Consider the following 24,467-nt stretch of genomic DNA (forward strand, 5'->3'; position numbering starts at 1 on the left):
ATGATCGAGAGCACGCGCACGGCGCGGGGAAAGCATTGGGGATTGGCGGAGGATTCCGAAAAGAGGAAATTGGCAGGAGAGGGAAAAGAGGGAGAGGAGAGAGTTGGAGGCAGGCGACGTTTAGTTTAGGGTATTTTGCTTTGTGACACAGATGGTCCCATTTAGCCAGTTTACCCGGCTATTTTACGCAGGAGGTTCGTGGTGCTGCGTGAGCACAGCAACGGCAACAAAAACAACAAAGACAAAAACGTCAATGCTGCAGAGAAAGAGTACAGCAGGGTCCTTATGGAATATTGCACAACTAACAAACGAGGTATTTGAACAGTCGTAAACAAAACACATGCAAATCAAAACAGTGCAGATATAATATGAAAGCAAGAGGTGCCCGAAAAAGTTATGTACAGGTAAAAGTAAGCTCTATCCAGTATTTTAATTTAAACATTGACATAAAACACACGCAAGTCGAAAAAGACAGTGCAAACATGCGGGAGCAAGAAACGCCAGAAAAATGTTCTGTACGGGTTAAAGTAAACTCTGTGATTTGGTTTGACTAAGGAAATAAAGAGGGGGAGTGAAGGGAGGGAACCAAGCTGTAGATGAACGACACCGAGTATTTTACAGCTACATAGATCAGGGCTGTTAGAAGAGAACAAGGGACAGAATTTGTGGGATAGAGGATAGCGAGGAGCTTTGAGAAACCTTCCGGGAGGTTCCAGAAAGATTGAGGTTATATAAAGGGGGTTGTGACATATGCGGGACTTTTTGAGGAGGGACTGTAGAGTAATCTCCCATGAGTGGTATTCCCTTACTGAAGAAATATTTAAATAAAACTATATTTTAGCTTACCAGGTAAGGCCCACTGAGCTATATCGCTCTTTTTCAAAAGCGACCTGACCACAAATGATAGAGCAATGAAGTGGCCTATAGTGTGGAAATTTATCGCAGCCAAATACTCGAGACGCGTGTTAATTATAAATGTGGAGGTAAAAACCGGAGGACCCGGAGAAAAATCCACACGACCATGGAGAGAACATGCAAACTCCAAAAATACAGGCGTCAGAATCGGGATCGAATCCACGACCTCCTGTATATCGGACGAGGTAGTTAACATCTCGCCACCGTGGTGCCCACTTGCTACCGTGGTGCCCAAAGTATCATCACTCCTCAGCCATTTATAAGGTCGAGCTCATTACACACAAAGTGCTTGCCACAGATGAACCACAATACTTCTCTGATCTCGTCAAGGAACATAAACCATCATGCAAACTCCGGTCATCCTAGCAGAGGCGGTTTTTTGGCTAACCATCGAACAAAGGAGGTCACCGCATTGTGCGCTTTCAGAAGCACTTCTGCGGCCGTCTGGAACGCTCTTCCTTTTGATATCAGGAACCCACTGGAACTATGCACTTCTAAATCCAGATTGAAAAATAATTTCTTTAGAACTGCTTTTTGTGTTTAGTTTGTTGTCCTTCCCCGGCACCTCCGATTAGCACGCTTGGCTACATATGATGTGAAAGAAGGTTAACATACATACACATACATAGCCTAGCTCCCTGCCTCCAATGAAAAGTGTGCAGAACAAGGGCTGCGAGTAGCATGTTGTTAGGGACACAAAGCAGCCTTGCTTAGCTATGAATTCTGCATCGCTCTGGCTCGCTCGAAACCATTCGTGAACTTGTCAGATAAGGTACTGGGAGCACGGAGCTGTTGGCTCTAAATTAAGAATAACACTTAAGAACAACACTGAAACAAACACGCAAACTTGGGCGGTCAAATTTTATGCAATGCCACATTGTTTTTTGTTCAAACAACAGAAACATCTTGTAACAAAAACAATTGTAATAAATATGCACACAGATATAATGTGTATTATTAAAGATATATACAGTATGTTCTCCTATAACGTAGGTAGTTGCGTTCCTGAAGAACACCGCGTTATAGAAAAATTGCGTTATAGTAACTAATATAATATAGGGTAAAGCACAGTCCGCAATAACACGTGAGATGCGTACGCAGGCCGAACAAAGACTGAGGCGCATGGGTAGCATCTAGAAGCATCCAGCAGCATCCCGCCTTGTATGATACGACGCTGAGGCAGTCGTACAATCGCTTATTCCTACCTGTGTGACGTTGTTCTGTCGACTAATTCGCATTATATCCAATTCAAGTCACGAAACCAAGACGCGTTATGTGAGAATCGACTGCGTATGTATATATATATAAACTTCGATTTAAAGCTTTCATGACTGTAGGGATTCATCTTCTTGGTTCTTTCGGTAAAGTCACGTAGAAGGGAAATAATGAAATAATAATAATAAAACATCATAAAATACAATTCTCACGACAGCGTCTGAAGTCATTCAAACGCTGTCTTTCCGACAGACCTGTTCTTCACCTGAGGACGGCTGCTTGCGTTGTGGCCAAAACGTCGTGAGAATTGTATTTTATTATGTTTTATTTTTATTCTTTTATTATTTCCCTTCTACGTGACTTTACCGAAAGAACCAAGAAGATATATAAACTTGTTATGTTGTTAGTGTATTCATCGATGCTTGGAAATGCGTGTAATACCCTCCTGTCGATGCAGGCAACCGAGCGGCCAGCAAAGCGGGAGGCGACGCCACGCTGCACATTCACCGGGTCGCTAAGGATGTCCTCCCAGCGCCCATTACGGAACTTGAACAGCTTATCCGAGTAAGTAGCCATTCCTGCAGGGCACAGAGCAGGGGATAATATATATGTAACATCGGTGATGCGCACATTGTTCCACACAAAAACAGCACTGTGGGCGAGATACGCGTATGGCCCTTACAGGTGAATAATTATTACATTTGGTATTTATGCCATTCTTTACAACCACAAGCTTATCAGGAAGAAGCTCTCTTGCACGGACGGTCATAGCCCGCCAGTGGGGTGACGATGTTGTTGCTGTGTGGTAACAAATGGGGTCATTTGCAAGAGGAGTGCCGACCGAGGGGTTCAGAACGGAAGGAAGACTATGTGGAGCAAAGCCAGAGGCAGACCGATTCAGAATGTGGACATCAAAAATTGTGAACATCAGAGAAATGTGAAGGGATTAAAATTAATGCAGAGAATAAGGGAACTTTGGAGAGCACGAGAGGAGAAGGCACCCGATCATGAGCTGTTCGTGCGTTTAAAACAGCATTGGGTCTAAGGCAGCCAAACGCAAGCATAAAAAATATAAAGTCCACCACAAAGACGACGGTGTTTTTAGCTTCACATTATATAATGAGATAAATCTCTTAAAATAAATCGATTTGTTTGATTGCATATTTAAAATTAACTGGACCAAGCCAACAACTCACATTTACTTTATTTCAAACTAAGACATTTGCAATGTACAGTATGACGTAATTTGCATACAAATGAAGGACACTGGCCGTCAATGAAAATTGAACGACTGTACGTTGTTTCCCAGAGGCTCCATGGTTGTCCACTTTTGTTTTCAAATGAGACCTTGGGAGCCGTTTTAATTAATATTGGTTTTAGACCAGGTGACTTGAATACGATCATGCAATGATATCACTCAAGAGCAAACACAACTTAAAAGGTCAACCACAAGGGAAACCGAGCATCGTGAATAACCAGGGCACACGTCGGGAGAGAGATAAAGGCTTTACAGATGGGGACTTGAGAAAAAACAGAATAGGGAAACTTGGCATGCAGCAGTTAGCAACGTATGCAAAACGTGGATATGATTTCACAAAACATGGACATCACGTAAATTATAACTTTTATGAAACGCGTATGTACGGGATGCTGTAATACGTTGGTACGCAAGCACAGTGCAATAGATGCAATTCCAAGCTTTTTGTGTTGTCAATTACCCACAGCTAAATTAATATACATTTCGGTCATTGTATTGATTTTGGCTTTCTCACGATTGCTAGGGGCACACACATCTGGTCCAAGTTCTTTGGTGTTGCACAAACGTCCGTGGAAAATACATCCGAGATGTTTTTTCTTCAATTTCAGACAATATATTTATCTTCGTATTTATTTGATTGTCTTAAAAAAAGAAAAATCATAAAATGTGACCTTCTGTTTTTAATAAAACAGATGCTTTTTCCTTGTTGTTTATTTCTCATCAGCCTGAGTAGCAACCGAGCTCTAATGACACCGCGATCCCCCAGGATTTGCATCCTGCAGTGTGAGGAATGCTGATTTAATGTCCCATGCTTTAGCTACCCTGGCACATATGGAACTGGAACAAAAGCATATTATAAATGCATATGCAGTATACTATAAATCACAATGCACATTTCAAGCAATTACCTCTATTAAAATGTATATGGTATATAACAGCAGTTTGTCACTCGAACGAGCGTGGTGGAGTGCGCTTCTAAACATTCACGATCACGAGACTGTGGCGGGATTCCACGTTCCGATGGCGGGGAGTATTTCGTGTGTATATATTTGTTATAATGCATTGTCAGGAAAAAAGGCGACTGTCATGTTTATGAATACATTTCGAGTCCCTTGCATTAATTCCTTTGTTGGGGCTAAATACCTCCTGTGTCCAAGGAGCGAGATCTAAACTGCAAGCATGATGATGAATGTATTAGACAAGCTAGATTAGCGATGAATTACCCACTTGTGCAGGTAGGCTCATTAAGCTACAGGGGTAAATGCAATCCACACAGTTGGCTAAAATGTTGGTGACTATATTGCAAGTAATCGAACCAATCAAGCATCCATGGCAGGTTCCCGTAATATACGGTAGAAAACAAACGTTTTAACAAGTGCATAAATAACTGCCCAAGTATATCTCGTGGAGATGCTTTCTCATTATATCATTGGTAAGCATTCCCACACATCGAAAGAAGTCACTACAAATCTAGTTCAGCCACGTTCCATCCATGTTCCAGCCAGTCAGGGTTGTTTCTATGAACGGTTCTGAGCAATGCTACGGTCATCTAATAGAGCTGCACGACATAATGCCGAAAAAGAGAAGTTGCCGAGCAGAGAGATACATGACAGACGTGGCCGCCTGTGCCCATCCTCGAGGGAAAGTGGTCCACCCTCTTTCTGGAAAGGAACCTAAATTTAACTTAACACTTGCAGAGTTTCCACGTCAGCCTCCATCACAGGCAACGTCAAGGTACACGAGATGTCGCATAGAAGCTGTTGTTGTTGCTGCTTCATGCCAGTAGTGATGTGCCAAGAAAGTAATGGTGGGCAGTAAACCAATGCACGTTCCCCATATGTAGGCTATACCACAAAACATCAATACTTTTATGCAATCGTTTGTTTTAAAACAGCACTCTCTGCTCGAAAATATATATTATACATACTGGAAATCAAATGATTTGTAGATAATTTGAGAGAGCAAATAAACTGATCTCTCTCGGCACAGGTTGCTGTTTTAACAGACCATACATTGAGATTTTTTGTCTTATTTAATGATGAAACATTGCAAAAGTTAATAATCTCAAAAAGGTAATGTTTATTGTATTGCTTATTTTGTGTAATACAATTAAATTCAACAACGAGGGCGTATTTTATTTTCATTTCATTCTCTTCGAGCAAACCGACGCAAAACGTTTCTACCTTCTAAAAACTCTTAATTATAATTGGCACATTGTGATCGGTCAGTCCTACAACGAGAGGCTGCGGCATTCATAGATAGAATTTGATGAGGTCAACTTACAAATCAGCGTCCACTTGGTTTCAATACGTATGCAGTATTACATTTCATGAGAGGGTTTTGTTTGGGTTAGATAACATAAATATATAAATGTGTTGTTAAACCCACCACCACCCGACACAGCCGATTAGTAAGGTATGTCACATGAACAAAATGTGCCAATTCGTATCTAGTTCAGCACACGACTGTGTTGGAGAGTAAACCCACAACATTTACAATTGTCTCCAACACACCAGTGTGCTGAACTAGTAACGAATTGGCATGTTTTGTTTAAGTGATAAACCTTGCTAATTGGCTGCGTCGGGTGGTGGTGGGTTTAACGACACATTATATTTACGAGATCTAAACGATAAAAACCTCGATTTGGGATAATAATGGTCGCAAAAGCCGACGTGTTGAACAGTAATGCATTTGTTTAGATGTTCTTACCTGCTTACAGTACCTAATACTCAAGGCCAAGGGACGCTAACACAGTGGTGTACTTGGTTATCAGTGCACTGGAGTTGTAATCCAGAGGTCGCCGATTCGATCTCCCGGCTCGACAGTTGAAACAACGTAAGTTTATTGTTTTTAAATAAATATATAACTTTTCTTTTTTCATTCTATAACCCAGAATGGAAAGCAGATAAAAAAAACTGCAGGTTACGTGTACCAAACTCGGAGCAATGCACCCTCCAAATTTAGTGATCGATCAGAAGCGCCTGGGCTCACTGCCCTACCACAGTAGGGGTAACGGTCGGGAGCAGTGTATTTAAGGGGGAAGGCAAGAACATGGGGGAAGGGGTGAGGGGAGGAATAATGTAACCGCAATGTAAGTTTCTTAAATTCCACCTCCACCACCTGCCCCGCCAACTCTGTCCACCCAGTTGTATAAGTGGATTCACCACAGTCAATCGGCAGGTCACGTGTGGTGGAATACTTCTGGCCTGCATGGAAGGGTAGGCCAAATGCCCTGCAGAGGGGGGCTCTCTCGAGATCCATCTCGTTAAGACCCTTCAGCCAGCCGTGGCGTGAGCGAGCAATTGCAGGGCAGCACCTTTAACTTTGAGTACTCAAGCCACAATTGTTTACATTCATTCAGAGACAAATATATATTATAATGCATATTCAGAAAATAGGTGTTAAAAAGGTAATTGTGTTTTTTTGTATCAAATGGGCTATATATGCCTATGCAGCCGATTCATTTATTGGTCATTGCAGATTACGTAAGCGTGCGCGTTAGGTGCAAGCCACAGCACCCATTGTGAGCATTGTAGAAAAATGGAGATACCAACAGATCTGCCTGTTAATTGAACACAAACGCTGGCTGTCACGCAAAATACACCATGCCACAAAGGTGAGGACCAAAGCATTACTCATGGGCGTCTGTCAACATTGCTGCCATTTAAGTGTGCGGAGTGTACATTCCGTTGGTGATTTGTTTAACATCCAAACAATTGCATCGCAAGTTGATGGTGTACGTCTTAATTGTGGTTTTGCATAAGCACAACCGGTAGGGCTGCTTGCTTTGATGTCCACGTTTATTTGACTTAAGTCCATAATTGTGATGTTTACACTTTCACACTTTTATGACTCTCTTCAGCATCACGTTTCTTTGCAAACATGAAAGATGAGGGTAAACCCTGTTAACAAAGTGGCTTCATAAGCACCTTTAAGAACCATAGCTTGGGAGGTTTTTTTGGTGTGAATTTAGTTTCAAAGGCATATTACTGAAACATAGTAAGCCGATATTTTCACGATTATTCCGGGGAAGTTGATTCTGAAATTGTGACGGTGCAATGAGATATATAGCTCCATCGCTGACTTAATCGCCTCCTATTATGTTTCGTTCTGTCCGTCCTGTGAGACTTTATACATATCCGCTAGCTTTAGAAAATCTCCTGCCAACCGTCAGACGATCGCCAGCAAGAGTTGTGTCATCTGGCGGCCAACATTGGTTTCACGTGTTGAGGCCGCTGTCTCTAGCTCAGGCAGGGAGTTCTCTATCCGCTCATTCACTTGGCTGAGCACAGTCCGCCTGGGAGCATATACACCGTACGGGTGATTTCACAGGAGATCCATGAAGGGCGCACTGGGGCAGCTGTGCGACCCGCTGTACAAATCTCCCTATCAAACAACCGTGTTGCTAACACCCCTGTAGCGAAGGTAATAGCGGGAACGCGTCCACAATCCAAACCGATTGTGCTTGTCCTGCGAGATGTACACCTGTACGGCCATATACCCACACTAAGAAGACCACATTCTCCGTGTTTTGTAACCGTTATTATTACTTGCCATTTCTGTTTATTGTTTGTTAAGAGTGCTCATGCTTAGAAGGAGGTTGTGCCGAATATCAGCAGCACATTAATTTTCTCCGAAGCACAGCTTGGGTCCCCCATTCTGCACTCCCCTAACTACCATTTCTGAGAGATGAATGCCATTTTGAAGCGTGTAATACGTTTGACTCGTACTCCCTGGGATATTGCTCATTATTTCGACCCCTAACTGCCACAATCTGTCACTGATAGACACAGCCAACTTTAACTTTGAGATTTGTGTCCAACAGAGAGCATGACATGCACAAAATTGACAGTGGACATCACTGATTAGAACAAAGAGTCCTGTCATTGATGCCATTTTTCTCCTGTATAAACGTTATTCTCTATGCTCAAATAAATTTTAAAAATATATAGTATCCAATTGTAAATAGCTGCCTCTCCGTTACATACAACTGAAGTTCTATTTTAGAAATTGTTTTAATTAAAACATTTCTAAGTGAATACAAATCTAGAAAAGGCATTAAAAAATATATAGAATTAACAATGTCGGGTACAGATATGTGAGCACATTCGTTCACACCCCAGACAGGTATGAAACTCCTGGGTAATGCCCTATCGTCAATCACATAACTCACCAGCCACCATACCCGATAGACTTCTCAATACTGATGCTACTGTATCTGGTTGAGTACATATTTACAATCATTTGACATATTCTTTGGTTCTTTCGGTAAAGTCACGTAAGTGAAAAAATAATATAAAAATAAAAAATAAAAATATGGATCTTTGCAGTCACGAAAACTTCAAATCTAGAGTCATTTCACAGTTTTAGTACGTTATATCTCTACAAGAAGTGCCACGATAACTAAAAAATGTAAGCTCCTCTTAAGGCTTATGCACTGACAAATGTATCCACAAATGTTCCAAATTTCAAATAGGGTGCGGACCACGTCCGTAAACCTCTCTCACACGTACGGGATGAGATTCACATCTCTGAATTTAGACGCTTGCAATGGCCAGAGGCAATCAGCCCTTTATTCCCTTCCCACGTTCGCACCGAGAGCGAGCCAATAGATTCGCATTCGGCTCGTAATTACCGCCTGGCACTGCTTGCGACTCAGTCACTAAAGTGGGCGTAACCAGAGCAGTGCGAGAGAGCATGCCGATGACAGCAACACTCCTGACAGATTCACATTCCTGTCACCACTTCCCCTGTACATGTAGAGAGCCTCACAAGCTCACAGCTGGCATTAGGCTTGCCACCTCTGAGGTACAATAATCCAAGACAACTAATGAAAGTAAGAATATGTATGTATGTTGAACTGCTTTCGTACCATACGTTGCCAACCGTGCTAATCGGAGGTGCAGGGGAAGGACAACAAACTAAACACAAAAAGCAGTTCTAAAACAAAATCGAGATTTAAAAGTGCAAAGCTCTCGTAAAATCTCACAATACCAGAAAGTGTAAATACATTTTCTCATCAGGCAAAAAGCGATACTTTTAATGTCCCGGAGAGAATTACAAATTACCATCGGCAGTAACCTCAATAAGATGATCCTCGGAAAAACAGGACAGGTGAGAACCCTGACACTAAGGGAATGACGTAAGGGCGCAGGCGGGCAGCACACATCCAGTGGGAACTACGTGTGTGCCCGACAGTCACAACCACTCCCAGGGCCTGGCTCCCACTCACACTGCTGCCTGCACCCTGTGCCTCTCGTAGTGTGACGCTGCCATCACCTCCCGGTGCCATAAGAGCGGCTCCACTGTGGCGTCAATGGCGCCTCGATTGGGGGACGCAATTGAGCATGGGCAGCACACAGCAATTTAGCCAATCATGGTTGAGTTTGGCACTGATGTCATTGCGTTGGCATCCCGTGCACTGGGTCCTCCCCGCTGTTCCTAATTGGCTGGGTGGTGATTCACAGCGTGATGTTCATCTTTGCGGGACGATGCATTTTGGGATCATTAATGTACATTTTGTTTAGACAAGGAAAGTCCCATTTTCAAAAGTGACTGAATGTGGATGTCAGCCAAAGCCAGAAGCCAGTAAACGAGACATTTCACATTTGGGGAGATGTCACAGTGGAGATGTGCAGCCTGTATTTATCCGTTACGAATTTTCTTTATAATTAACCAGTTCATCTTCTTGGTTCTTTCGGTAAAGTCACGTAGAAGGGGAATAATAAAATAATAAAAATAAAACATAATAAAATACAATTATCACGTTTCGGCCACAATGCAAGCAGCCGTCCTCAGGTGAAGAACAGGTCTGTCGGAAAGACAGCATCTGAATGAACACCACCAAGCTTGGCAGCGTATATTTAAGCTGGTTTAGAGGAAGGGCGCCTTGACAAAGGAATTTGCATATCAACAGAGGAATTTAGCATATTTATGGAAAATGCAGATATGGGATTAGTCACTACTTGTGGAATGCATAGGAGGTGGGGGGGGGGGGGGTCTCAAAGTCATATTATGCCCGTGCATTATGTAGGATTATCAGCAACAAAGGGAGGAAGTAGGGTTAGCAGTTATAAAGGGAAGGAATTTTAATAGTAAGGAGCTGCAGCAGCCAAACCAACACATAACAAACGAAAATAAAAACTACATCAATATCCTAATAGGGTTTTTCCCCTTTTTTCTGGCAACAAAACTGACACCTTTTGCAAGGAATTATTTTTACATTAACCACAATACTTGCAGTCAAATGCAAACAAAAAAAAATACTCTGATAATTTATGTATTGTCCTTGAAACTGATTGGTCCACACCAGAGACAGCTTTCTTTAGAGCCTAGTCTCATAAGGAGTTCGACCAGATGACGCCAAAAGGCGCACAGTTCAAAGACAACGCACTATCAGAGTAATGAGATCTCGGGGTGAGCAGCTACATTATGGGACCTCCTTTGCCAGTACCAAAATATACTAATAGGGGGTTTACCCTTTTTTTTGGCAACAAAACTGACACCTTTTGTAAGGAATCATGTTTACATTAACCACAATACTTGCAGTCAAATGCAAACAAAAAACAATACTCTGATAAATCTTTTAAAGCTTTCGTGACTGCAGGGATTCATCTTCTTGGTTCTTTCGGTAAAGTCATGTAGAAGGGAAATAATAAAATAATAAAAATAAAACACAATAAAATACAATTCTCACGACGTTTCGGCCACAACGCAAGCAGCCGTCCTCAGGTGAATAACAGGTCTGTCGGAAAGACAGCGTCTGAATGGGCATATTTAAGCTGGATTGGAGGGGGGGAAGAGGCGCCTTGACAAAGGAACTTGCATATCAAGAGGAATTTAGCATATTTTTGGGAAATGCAGATATGGGATTAGTCACTACTTGTGGAATGCGATTATTCGCAAATGGAAGAAACACAAAAGAACTGTCAATCTCCCTTGGCCTGGGGCTCCATGCAAGATCTCACCTCGTGGAGTTGCAATGATCATGAGAATGGTGAGGAATCAGCCCAGAACTACACGGGAGGATCTTGTCAATGATCTCAAGGCAGCTGGGACCATAGTCACCAAGAAAACAGTTGGTAACACACTACGCCGTGAAGGACTGAAATCCTGCAGCGCCCGCAAGGTCCCCCTGCTCAAGAAAGCACATATACATGCACGTCTGAAGTTTGCCAATGAACATCTGAATGATTCAGAGGACAACTGGGTGAAAGTGTTGTTGTCAGATGAGACCAAAATGGAGCTCTTTGGCATCAACTCAACTCGCCGTGTTTGGAGGAGGAGGAGGAATGCTGTCTATGACCCCAAGAACACCATCCCCACCGTCAAACATGGAGGTGGAAACATTATGCTTGGGGGGTGTTTTTCTGCTAAGAGGACAGGACAACTTCACCGCATCAAAAGGACGATGGACGGGGCCATGTACCGTCAAATCTTGGGTGAGAACCTCCTTCCCTCAGCCAGTGTATTGAAAATGAGTCGCGGATGGGTATTCCAGCATGACAATGACCCAAAACACACGGCCAAGGCAACAAAGGAGTGGCTCAAGAAGAAGCATATTAAGGTCCTGGAGTGGCCTAGCCAGTCTCCAGACCTTAATCCCATAGAAAATCTGTGGAGGGAGCTGAAGGTTCGAGTTGCCAAACGTCAGCCTCGAAACCTTAATGACTTGGAGAATATTTGCAAAGAGGAGTGGGACAAAATCCCTCCTGAGATGTGTGCAAACCTGGTGGCCAACTACAAGAAACGTCTGACCTCTGTGATTGCCAACAAGGGTTTTGCCACCAAGTACTAAGTCATGTTTTGCAGAGGGGTCAAATACTTATTTCCCTCATGAAAATGCAAATCAATTTATAACATTTTTGACATGCGTTTTTCTGGATTTTGTTGTTATTCTGTCTCTAACTGTTCAAATAAACCTACCATTAAAATTATAGACTGATCATTTCTTTGTCAGAGGGCAAACGTACAAAATCAGCAGGGGATCAAATACTTTTTTCCCTCACTAAGTCCTGGCTTAATGCGTGTTCGCACATTGCGCTTTCACTATAATGTAGTTCTTCTATTAGGGAGGAACTTTTCGCACAATATGGAATCAGCACCGTTTTAACACGCTTTATGAACGTTCGACAAACTACTTCTTGATCTGTGTGGTTGAACAATACGCGGGTTCTGGGTATATGTGTGGAATGATACAATATGCAGCATCAGACCATAATCTGAGGGGTTTTTTCATGCCATGGGATGACTGCAGGTTGATTTTATAGTGCAAAAATGCAATATAAATTTGCATTGTCTATATTTATTTATACTCGTTGCTGAACTAGTAACGAATTGTAATGTTTTTTTTTACGTGACAAACCTTACTAATCGGCTGTATCGGGTGGTGGCGTGTTTAACGACAAATTATATTTACGCGATCTAATCCAAAAATCTCTATTATGGATAATATTGGTCGCAAAAGCCTACGTGTTAATCTGTCCCATGTGTTTCCAGTCATTCTTTGCTTAACGCATTTTCACTTAATGTGGCACTTCTCATGAACACATCTACCGCTTTAAACGAGGAATTACTGTATAATCCCAAATGAGTAACGTGTGGGTAATATTTCAAATTTGGACCATGACACCAGCACACGATGGCCTACTCTTGCGAATTACGTCACAGGATCTTCACCATCCACTGAGGCAGGTGGCGTGTACTTTTGCGGTCAGGACATCCGCAGTAATAATCAGGGCAGCTGTTGGATTTGAACCGCGAAGCTCTGCAACAAGCGGCGAACACGCGACCACTGGGCCACGTTACCTTGAAATTCATATTCACGTATGTGGCGCTTTTGGAAATAAAAATGTCTGTCCAATTTATTTTTGTGCATGTAGATTCCAATTTGTACACTGTTACATGTATGTAACAACGATGATTTAGATCACTTAAGGCAGTAACCGCTAGACTACATTAAATTATTGCTTACGTTCAAAATCCCTTTGAAGTGGTTTTACCATTGCCATGCTTGTAAATCAATGTGAAACCTTAAACTCAGAAGTCCATAGTCTGCACCTCATTAAACTTTTACAGTTTTGTTTTAACCAGACAGGTATTCGTTGAATTGGCCACATTGTCTAAACAGTTAGGAGAGCTATCACGCATTAAGCTCCCATCAGAATATTTCATATAATTTACTTTAAGCTCAACGTTCAAATTTCTAAAATATCCTGAACAATTTATTGAATAGATTGCTGCATGCATGTATGTGATGGTGAAAAAAAAAGCATCCAACTCATCCAGCAAACTAAAAATAAAAATGGTATTAAAATAATAACTCCAGTCATTGTAGATTTCGGATCTTCAAACAAAAATAACAAGCGTTACCCTGGTCGAATTCCATATTTATATGGCAGGAGCTGATCTTTCCAAAATAATAAGTAATTTATAAACGCACACATTTCCATGAAAAGTCAAATTTCCATTCGCGACTTAGAGCAAAGCTCCTCAAAGACCCATGAAACAAGATGAGCAGCCTCCAACTGTCTCTGAAAAGTGGTGGTGGATTTGATGCTGCTGCTGGTTATGTGTAGCGGTATGCAATTCTAAATTATTATGGCAGCCACAGAGCAATGGTGCTCCTGCCAGGACAGTCTTGGTTCTGGGGGGGCGACAGCGAGCAAGTTGAGGGAGGGCCCTGAGTTGTGTCCGGGTGATGACTGAGGCACGTGTTTTGAAGGGAACTATTAACTTCCCACTAATTGTCACGGATTGTGTTTTACCCTGGAGGGTTGATGCGCTGAAGTGGACTACAACCCTGATTTAACTCAACCTGTCAATTGTGAGTAAAGCATTCTAACCGCAAGACCACTTGCCAATAATTTACAGCTATTTGTCAATCCATGAATGGGCTAAGGCATGCCCATGCGGTATTAAACGAATTTAGTACAAAACTCAATATTTAAAGAGCATCAATGCATGTGAATACATAGACACACATACGAAGACAAAGATCCCCTATATGGCCTGTAACAGACTGTTGGGGCAATGCTGTTAGCGAACACCTATGAAGGCTGGCACGATACACGAAGGGGGTGGGTGGCCAACACCATGCCCGGCCGCCTTTGTCTCCCTCATGGCGATGTTTCCACATTGCACCAGGTACTCATTTTGAGGCTGAGTCGACCTATGGGAGGCCCAGGACCGGTTCAGATAATTGTCACTGGTGTTGCCCATGAGCGGGAATCAAACCCGGGCCGTCAGTTTCGTAATGCAGCGCGATGACTGCTTCACGACTGCTCCCCACACAACAACAACAACCCCCATTCTCCGCTAAGTGGCGGTGACGTCACCACGACGCTTTTGCCAGGCTATGTGCACCTTGAGGCCACGTGAAGTGACGAACGCCCGCTGGCAGGAGGTCACGGGGTAGACTCAGGTGCCACGGGTCAACTGACTGAGATGTAGGCCTCGGCAAGGTAAGGTAAAAGGTAAAAACAATGAGCCTACCTTTACCCTCCCTTTTACCTTACCACAATACAATCACTCGGCCCTTACCTTTTACCCTTTAGCAAGGTAAGGTAAAAGGTCAAAAGCAACGAGCCTACCTTTACCCTACCCTTTACCCTTACCCCATACAATTTACCCGATTACAGGGTAATTACTGGGGTACTACACATAAAAAAGGTTTATAACAGGTAAATGCTAGGTAGAGCGCTTTATTCATGGACTGCGCCACGGACCTTTTAGCGAGCGGTAAACAAGGTATTTACCGGGTAATACTCCGCGCTACCTTTACCCGACCAGGTAATTCTTCAGCGCTACCTTTACCCTACCCTTCACCTTACCCTTTGGCATGTCAACACCTATACCATTTTACCCAGTAAAAAGGGTAAATTACCTTATCTTGCCGAGGCCTACTGTGCCAACTTGCTGTGCTTTAGCCACCTGGCGCTCCGCTCGTTGTTGTGAGCATCGCTCCTCCGCCCTCCATTGTTATTGGGGGGTGACTGCCTCCAACTGCCCAGCAGCGTCTTGCACGAGTCTCCTCCACAGATGCTGATCTTGACACTTCTTGTAGCAGTCATCGGCAAGTCCACTCAGCTCCATATCCTCCTGTACCACATCACTCCATCTCCTCTCTAGCCCGTGCCGCGCCCATTTAGCCCCCTCTATCCGGCCATACAATAGCTGTTTAGGCATGCGGTGGCTGGGCATGCAACCTTGCCTGCCGGAAGAGCTCACTGACTGTACTTTGCCCAGATCTTTCAAAGATTTGTGACCTCTGCTGTCAAACCGGAGCCGGTCATTAGCACACTGCCCAGGTATGGAAAACTCTCCACTCTCTCCAAAACTGCTCCATCAACGATTGGGAGTTGTGGGGGTGGAGTGCCCGATGGTAGAAAATACCTCTTCGTGGCACGTTCCAGTTTCAGCAACAGCACCTCCAACTCCTCTTCTGAGTGAGTGGCAATTACCAGATCATTGGCATACATAACGTGGTTGACCAATAGGGAGCCATCCCTTGACCGCACCCGGGCATCGATCAGCCTCCCATTGTATCTGTACCAAGTGAAAATTCCTCTGGTACAGCCATCAAAGGCTTCACGAACTACGTGGTCGAAAAATATGTTAAATAATGTTGGAGCCAGAGGACATCTCTGTCGCACCCCAAGGTGAACAGGGAATGGTTCCGACTCCCGGCCACGTAGTTTTACCCGGGCCTGCTCACCATCATGAAGGTCCTTAATGATCGTGAGCAGAGGGTCAGAGACTCCGAAAGCACGAAGAACAACCCAGAGCCCAGGCCTACTGATGTTATCATAGGCCTTGACCAGGTCAATAAAGCAGAGATGTAGGTCTTGTTGGAATTTCCTACACCTTTGCTGAAGCAAACGGACAGAGAATATGGCATCTGTGCAGGACCGCCCTTTCCTGAAACCACATTGAGGCTCCGCAAGCCTCTCCTCAGCGTGCCTGGCAAGGAGATGTTGAATAATCCTTGCCAGGACCTTTCCCGGCAACACTGAGGAGTGAGATGCCCCTGTAGTTGTGACAGTCTGTGCGGTCCCCCTTCTTAAAGAGCGGGACCACAAGGGCATCCTTCGAATCCTGCGGAACCCTTCCAGTGGTCCAGACCATTGTTAGGGCAGTCTGTGCACAAACGCCACCCTCCCTCAGCATTTCACTTGGGAAATCATCTCTGTCCGGTGCCTTTCCTGGTCTCAGACTCTGGATTGCCTTTAGTACTTCATCAACAGATGGCACCTCAGCCAGCCACTCACAGGGGGTGACTTATTCTTCCAATATTTGAGGCACCGCAGCCTCAGCAAGGTCATCCCCACTTTGTCCCACAATGTTTTCGATGTCGAGGGATTTCCCCTCCCCCAGGGCTTCACAGAAATGCTCAGAAAATCTGCAGACTTGTTCCTGGGGATCGGAGATTGGATCACCATTTTTTCCCCTAATGATGGTAATAGGTGTGGCACTGCAGGAATTTGTGATCGCGGACCATTGAGGCAGACTCCAAATCCTCATGCAACCCGCAACCACCACCCATCCTTGCAGCGCCTCATGGCTTTCCGAACCTCCGAGCGAAGGCTGCGGTAAGCCTCCTCATTCTCTGACGTGGGATCCTGAAGACGATTAGAGTGGGCCTGTCGCTCTTTCTCAGCCAGCTTGAACACCTCCTCTGTCAGCCAGGGTCTCTGGGGAGATCTGGCCTGCGTACCCAAAGCAGCCATTGCAGCTGCCTGAGTCACAGTCCTAAACCTCACCCATTTACCCTCGACATCTGGAGGAGTGGGGGACGATGCCAACCCCAGCCGCAAGCGATGATGAAATTCTAGCTTGCAACTTTCATCAGCTAGCTGAGACCAGGCCACCTTAGATTTGAATGGGGTCCTGGGTGTACACCCACCACCAGAGTGGAAGAATTTCAGGTGCAACTTACAGATGACAAGTCGATGGTCAGAGGGCAGATCAGCTCCACGGTAGGTCCTGGTGTCAAGTACATGGGTCCGCATCTGCTGTTCCATCACTATATAGTCCAGCAGATTCTAGATGTTCTTGCTTGGACCCGGCATGCATCCATGATGTTGTGTGGATGCGCCGATGCCGGAATAGCTGTTTGTAATTACAAGCCTATGGGCTGCACAAAAATCTAGCAACCTCCTACTGTTGTTATTCAGCTGATCTGGCCCATGTCTTCCAATCACTCCAGACCAGGTGCCAGCATCATGACCAACTCGGGCATTGAAGTCACCCAACAAGATGACTATCCCGAGGGGCCACTTTAGCTAGCACCTGTGTCAGGAGGTCATAGAAGGCATCTGACTCATCGGCCTTGCCTGCATCCCTCCACGGATGTTCGTCTTCGGTTGGGGCATAAGTAACCACGACCACAACTCCTCGCCTCCAGTTGATGGGAAGGCAAGCCAAAAGTAGCCTGGGGCTTACAGCTTCCCGCACTTCACCGCCACGCTCCCATGCCCCCTTCACTCCCTGTTGTTTGGTAGTCTCCTGCCCCGAGTAGAGGACTGTCCACCCCTCATGGTGGCAGGAGCCAGAGCCGGTCCACCGGACCTCCTGAATACCACAGAGATCCAGGCGGTACCGGTCCAGCTCCCGACAGAGGAGTAGCAGCCTCTCCTCCACAGTGAGCGTTCGAACATTCCACGTGGCCATCCATAGTGGCTTTTTGTTGTTTCTGGAGGAGCCCTGAGGGTAAAGATCTCATGGCTCTGCCAAATGGGGTTTGGCCAGAAGACGTCATAGACGCCTGACCCCCGGGGCCTCCGGCACAAGCTTATTAATAAATAAAAATCATTCGTGGTTTAGTGGTAATTAATTGAAGGCGGAGGGGTTACCAGCCCCTCACACCCGTCCAGAGCCACCATTTGGCCACTGTGGTGATTACAAATGCCATGAGAGAAAAGGCCAATCGGAATTGGCCCTCCCCCTCACAGCACTGTCCACGACAGCGTTGCCCGTCCGGCACCACATATATAAAGATTCCCCATATATCCTTTAACAAGCTGTTGGGGCAAGTGCTGTTAGCAAGCACCTATGAAGGCCGGAACGGCACACGAGAGGGTGGGTGGCCAGCACCACGCCCGACCGCCTTTGTCTCCCCAGTGGCAATGTTTACACATTGCACCAGGTACTCGTTTAAGGTTGAGTCGACCTAGGGGAGGCCCATGACGGGTTCAGATAATATAATCGTCACTGGTCTTGGCTGTGAGCAGCAATTGAACTCGGGTCACCAGGTCCGTAGCGCAGCGCGCTAACCGCTGCACTGCCGCTTGCCACATACACACACTCATGCACACATGTACACACACACATGTACACACACACATGTACACACACATGTACACACACACATGACGTCAGGAAGCGGTCCGTGAAGAGCCGCATGCGGCTCTGGAGCCACAGGTCGCCAACTGCTGTTCATGGGGGTTATTTGACCATACTTCACATTACCCAGTGCAAGCTTGTTGAAGCGAGGGGTGGGGGGGGAGGTTGCCCAGGACTCAAGGCCAGGCTCAGATATCACTCACCACTGACGTTAGCTGTGCACAGGAATCAATTTAGGTTTCTGGCTTCAACATGAAATGCCAGAACCACCTCCTCACTTAATACATGGCCTCTGATAAAATAAAATAAAACAAAACATAGAGTTAGGATTTTAAGCATAAAAGATATGCATAACCCAAACTATGGCATGTTTTTCACAGTATTGGCTTATGTATGAAATGCAGACGCTCCACGAGTTTTGTATCATGTTATATCTGCATTGAAACGTCATGCTCGGAAAATATTAGCCATTCAAACCTATGCTATGGTAATACATTCTGGAGTGCATAATGCACCTCTTGAAATGGAAAAATAGGATAAAATACCCCTTAGAGGGGCTCTCTGGAGCTCTCTCTCGTGGAGGCCCTATTACCAGCAGTGGCATGAGATGCAGTTTGCAGGGCTGCACCTTTACTTTTTACATCAATGGAGACGTCAACTGCCTTTACACGTTAACTAGCTTCCCGACAATAGCAGAAATGTTCTAGAATGCTCTTCCTATATTTGTCTCCAGCCCTCCTGCCCGCACACACATTGCCTTTTCTCTTGCATATGTGCTACTTTCAACGCGCGGAGCAAAAATGCCATAAATAGTATGCCGTCCACTCCCGTCGTAGATCCACTGCTTGGCACCTACTCACTGAAGTCATTTGATTCAATTTGTTCCACATGTGTCATCCTGTAGGTCATGCAGTGCTCTTAAGATAACACCCACAGTGGACAACTCGAGCTATAAGTGACATTGCCTAAATAGCGGTACACACACTGGGTGTTTGTAAAAGGCAAATACAGTATTACCCCCCCCCCCCCAACACACACCGTATCATCATGCTAGGGACGATACGGAGCGACCTGTGACCACTGTAGTTCAAGTAGCATCGTGGTATGTGGTCCCAAGCAGGACTATTGAAAAAAAGAGCCTCGGGACTCAGTTGCAGTAAATACTAAAAGAGGTAAATGTGCAGACCTGCTGGCAAAACGGCCTGATATGAATTTCCACGAGACTTGAATTACCTCGCCTGGTATGCAGGAGGTCGTGAGCCCAATTCCGCCCCTGATGCATGTATATTTGGAGTTTGCATGTTGTCCCCGTGGTCGCATGTATTTTTCTTCGGGTCCTCCGGTTTTTCCCTCTAGATGTATAAGCATGCTTTTAGAGTATTTGGATGCTATACATTTCGACATGATAAACTATTTTGTTGCGCTATCATTTGTGGCCAGGTTGCTTCTGAAAAAGAGCTATATAGCTCAGTGGGCCTTGCTTGATAAAGTAAAAATAGTATAGTAATAAATGTGGCCTATACTTCCATGCTGGCCAGACATCTGGCCAGGAAGAGGTGTCAGTACCCACACTTTACCCCACCACACACAACCTGCCGATCGTCTCTGATGAACCCATTCGTACTGCTGGGTGGGCAGAGATGGGCGAGGAGGAGAGCATATTTAAGAAACGTTTCCCATTGCATCAACTGCCGCACAGGGAGATTGGATCGAACCGGCAACGTTTGGATTGTAAGTTCCGTGTGCTGGCTGTGACAACGTGGCAGCATCCTGCCGCGGTGAGTGGGTTATTATTTATGAAGGATGACATGAACAGCAAGCAATGAACACGCTTTGTTTAATACTGTATAAACATGAATTAAAGATTATTACTGGGTTTTAAAATGTATATCATAAAAAAGGAGCTTTTTTATTCTCAGTTTTATGATTTTTGTTTCGAGATATTTTTCTTATAATTTGTTTTCCAAATGTGTCATTATAGATGGATTCCCTTATACACAACCTGTTTATCCATCTCATTGTAATATATAAATGTCATGCATTAAAAATGGTTTAATAACAAACGTACATCACTGTACCGTGAAATACATATTCATCTCGATATAATGCACTTGCATTGCTTTAGGTGTCAATTTCATGTAATTAAAATACCACAATTTACATAAAAATGCTCTTTACCATTTCAAATGACTCCTTTGAAGTCGGTATTGTCATTGAAGTGAGTTTTAAATAACATCACATTGGTCATAGTTTTTTTATGTGGATAATTAGGATGCGTAGAAATCAAATTTCACCCAAGTACAGTCCATATTTGCAAATCATTGGTTTTCAGAAATGCTGATATCTCTGGTGAACTCATCATAATCATCATAAAATGTTTTGGCCGTGATAATCCTTTATTACCTGTGCATATGGTGGTTCAAATTGATGTCAGGCCATGTGGTATAGGGTGAGCGCAGCACACACAATATATATGCCTATGACATTGCACAGGGATGTGCAGTGTGTATGCGTGTGCCTGTGTGCGAATTCTGTAATTGCTGCGAATGATAAGATCTCACTGGAAAGACTTTTTTGGAGGTGTAACTGCGGTGTGGTACAAACTCATCGGGTGAACAGGATTAGGCTGAAAAAATATCGCGACGTTTAACAAATAAAGCCAGGACATATCTCAGCGGAACACTGTTCGCGTGCTAATCGAGCTGTGCACATGTGCACTCGGGATGCAGGTGCGCATGTGCACGAGCAATTCTCATCCTCAAATGAGTAGCTGGTGCCGTGTGTAAACATCGCCACTCGGGAGATAAAGGCGGCCGGGGCGTGCTGCTGGCCACCCACCCCCTCGTGTGCCGTGCCGGCCCTCATAGGCGCTCGATAACAGCACGAGCCCCAACAGTCTGCTATACGGCTATAGGGAGATCTTTGCCTTTAACAATTCCAACGCTGCCTATCTGTTGTATGGAATTCTGTGAATCCGTGCGCTTGGACGTAACCGCTCATCGCTTTCACTGTCGCCGTCAGTTTACGTTAAATTACAAATACTAGTCTTGAAGTGCCGTGAGAATCAGCCTCTCTTTGGGGTTGAGATTCAGCCTGCTTCTTGGGTTTCAATCTCCAGACTAGTTCTTGGATTGAGAATCGGCCTTCCTCCTCCACTTGATGGTGATGGCAAGTGACTCAGATTAAACTGTACAGTTATAATGTTGAGTTTTATTACATTTTAAATATTAAGTTGTAAATATGTAGATATTTGTCATTAAGTATTCATTAAACGTGTTGGGTATTTCGTATAAATGAAATTAAATATTCGTAATTGTGTTCATTATTTGCAGTATGTCAGACGTCCTACATATTCACAAAGCTCTCTCATCCAATAAGCCTGGCTTGGGGTGGTTTCACTGCATATATACAATGGCATTACCATGTGTATGGACATTCATGGTGATATCCTTAATAACCCACATAGTGTGGGTTGGTGTACAATGGTTAGATATGCTTATTGAAGTGTGAAGATTGTATCAGGAAAAAAGCACGCGCTTTGATAAAAGCAATCAGGAAACGTGGCATGTTAATGCTGATGACAGCTGAACTTATTTTTAAGTATTCTTCTTGGTGTTACGTGACGTTATTCAGGCAGAAAATCTCATGCTCTTTTGATGAAATTTAACAGCCTTTTTATTGAAGACAATGAACCGTGTTCAAATAATGCACAGGTTGCCAGATTTAACCAGAGTGAACTGCCTTAGAGTTGAATATTTGGTGGCGGCTTTCAATTTACAAAGCGAAGCCAATGTTAATCCAAGCCAACGGATGATCCAACACTGCAATGGAATCTGTGTTGACAAGATTAAATACATTTAAGCATGTTTAAATCTGTCTGTTTTGTTCATTGCACTACCTAACATTGTATTCATTTGCAATAGGTCGTTCTACTTTCATGGGCAAGTCAAGAGTAATCTAATCCAATGGATTATCGAACACCAAAGTGGAAAGTATGTCAAAAACACCTTACCCACTTTCATGTGCTTAAAACTGCCCACACAATGCTCACAAACAGAATTAGGTTTCTCTTTTTTTCTCCTGGAAAAGTAAGTAATGTGCTCCACTTATTACACATAAACAAGTGGGTTTTCCAAGCTGGGACACGTGTTGAGCCTTTCTTCTCTCAAGCTTTCGCCATCTCTGATTCAACCCCTGAAGATTCCAGAAGTAGCACGTGGCAAAAGCTTTACAGAAGAAATTCTCAACACACAGCATAACCCCCACGGTGGCTAGCTTAGCATAAGCACGACAAGCAGTTGTGAAAATCTAAGTGTCAAAAAATATGAATTCAGTGAAAAACACGTAAATTATACAGTTTAAGTGTACGACTCCAATTTTTGTAAAGATTACCATCAGTAGAATGGTCGAATCATAGGGGAAAGCGTGGCAAAAACTGATCAAAAGTTTTCCTGCTTGGTAATTACTTTGCTTTCAGCCATGTGATAAGCGGCTTTCGCTTTGAGTGGTTTGTGTCACTGGAAAGTTGGCAAGGCAGCAGCTACAGAGGAGGAGGAAGAGAACTTACCACACTTCAGGAAGTGCATTTAGGCCAGGCAGGAAAATGGCTTTTCACATGTGGAGGAATGTGCATACTCGTTGGTTCTTTCGGTAAAGTCACGTAAGTATAAAATCAAATAAATTAAATCACAACGTTTCTATTGCAACACAAGCAATCATCATCAGGTGGGAAAACCACAGCAAGAAATGTTTTTGCTGAAGTGGGAGACAGAGTTGCCATGATAAGAGGTTATACAGGCAAGAAAGGAGGAGGAGCAAGGGGGAGAGGGAGAGGTGGGGGCGTGGAGTAGGGGGGGGGGGCGAGCACTGCATGGTGTAGTAGTACCCGGCAGATATGATAGACGACAACCAATACAAAGCAGTTAGGGTTTGACCTGGTTAATAACATCCTTCCAATGATTGCTCAATTTGTATCCATCTTCTCGGTTGAAGTTATGTCTATGTTTATATATCTGGATGGCTTCATGAACAAACCTTTGATAGTAGCCCGAAGATTTGCAGAGTACCTTGGTCTCGTAAAAAACAATATCATGCGAGCCCACACCGTTATAACAATGATCTGCCACGGCAGAGGAATTGGTTCTGCCGTGTGTCAGGTCTGCCTTGTGTTCACGAACACCTGATGATGATTGCTTGTGTTGCAATCGAAACGTCGTGATTTATTGTATTTTATACCTACGTGACTGTACCGAAAGAACCAAAGAGTATGGATCCCTGCAGTCACGAAAACTTCAAATCTAGATTGAGGAATGTGCAGTTAACTCTTTCCTGTCCCGAGACGTCTGCAAGTTGCAGGATGGGTTCCGTTCACCGATGGATCTCAGAACGTGCAAGCGGTTAGTCTTAATTTTATTTAGAGAGGCATTGTGTCGTTATTTTCAAAGATATTGTACTCACCGCAGAGAACTGTAGCGACACGACCGCACTCTATAATAGCTGGCGCTAAACTGTGCCACACGCCCTCCCGCATGACGTACACATACGTCACCGGAATGGGAAAGGCTTAAGTGGATGTGGTGAAGGTGTTATAAATGGTGTGATTAAGGTAATGGAGATAATGTAAAGGCGTATTCAAGTTGTGGTGAAGGTGTGATATAGGAGTGGTGAAGATGTCATGAAGTTGTGATGAAGGTGTGAAGAAGGTGTGCAGAAGGTGAGCGGTACATATGAAGGTGTG

General features: G+C 44.2%; 1 protein-coding gene across 1 annotated transcript in view; it reads right to left on the bottom strand.

Moving 5' to 3' along the window:
* CRTAC1 (cartilage acidic protein 1) overlaps window positions 1–24,467 on the bottom strand; it is a 502,395-nt gene that overhangs the window by 415,752 nt on the left and 62,176 nt on the right. Inside the window, exon 3 of the mRNA XM_061556622.1 lies at window positions 2,572–2,708. Within this exon, the coding sequence (XP_061412606.1) occupies window positions 2,572–2,708 (137 nt within the window). The remainder of the gene's footprint in view (window positions 1–2,571; window positions 2,709–24,467) is intronic.

The sequence above is a fragment of the Lethenteron reissneri genome, chromosome 22, assembly GCF_015708825.2.
Source record: "Lethenteron reissneri isolate LAM-NWPU_2019-01 chromosome 22, ASM1570882v1, whole genome shotgun sequence".
Taxonomy (NCBI): Eukaryota; Metazoa; Chordata; class Hyperoartia; order Petromyzontiformes; family Petromyzontidae; genus Lethenteron; species Lethenteron reissneri.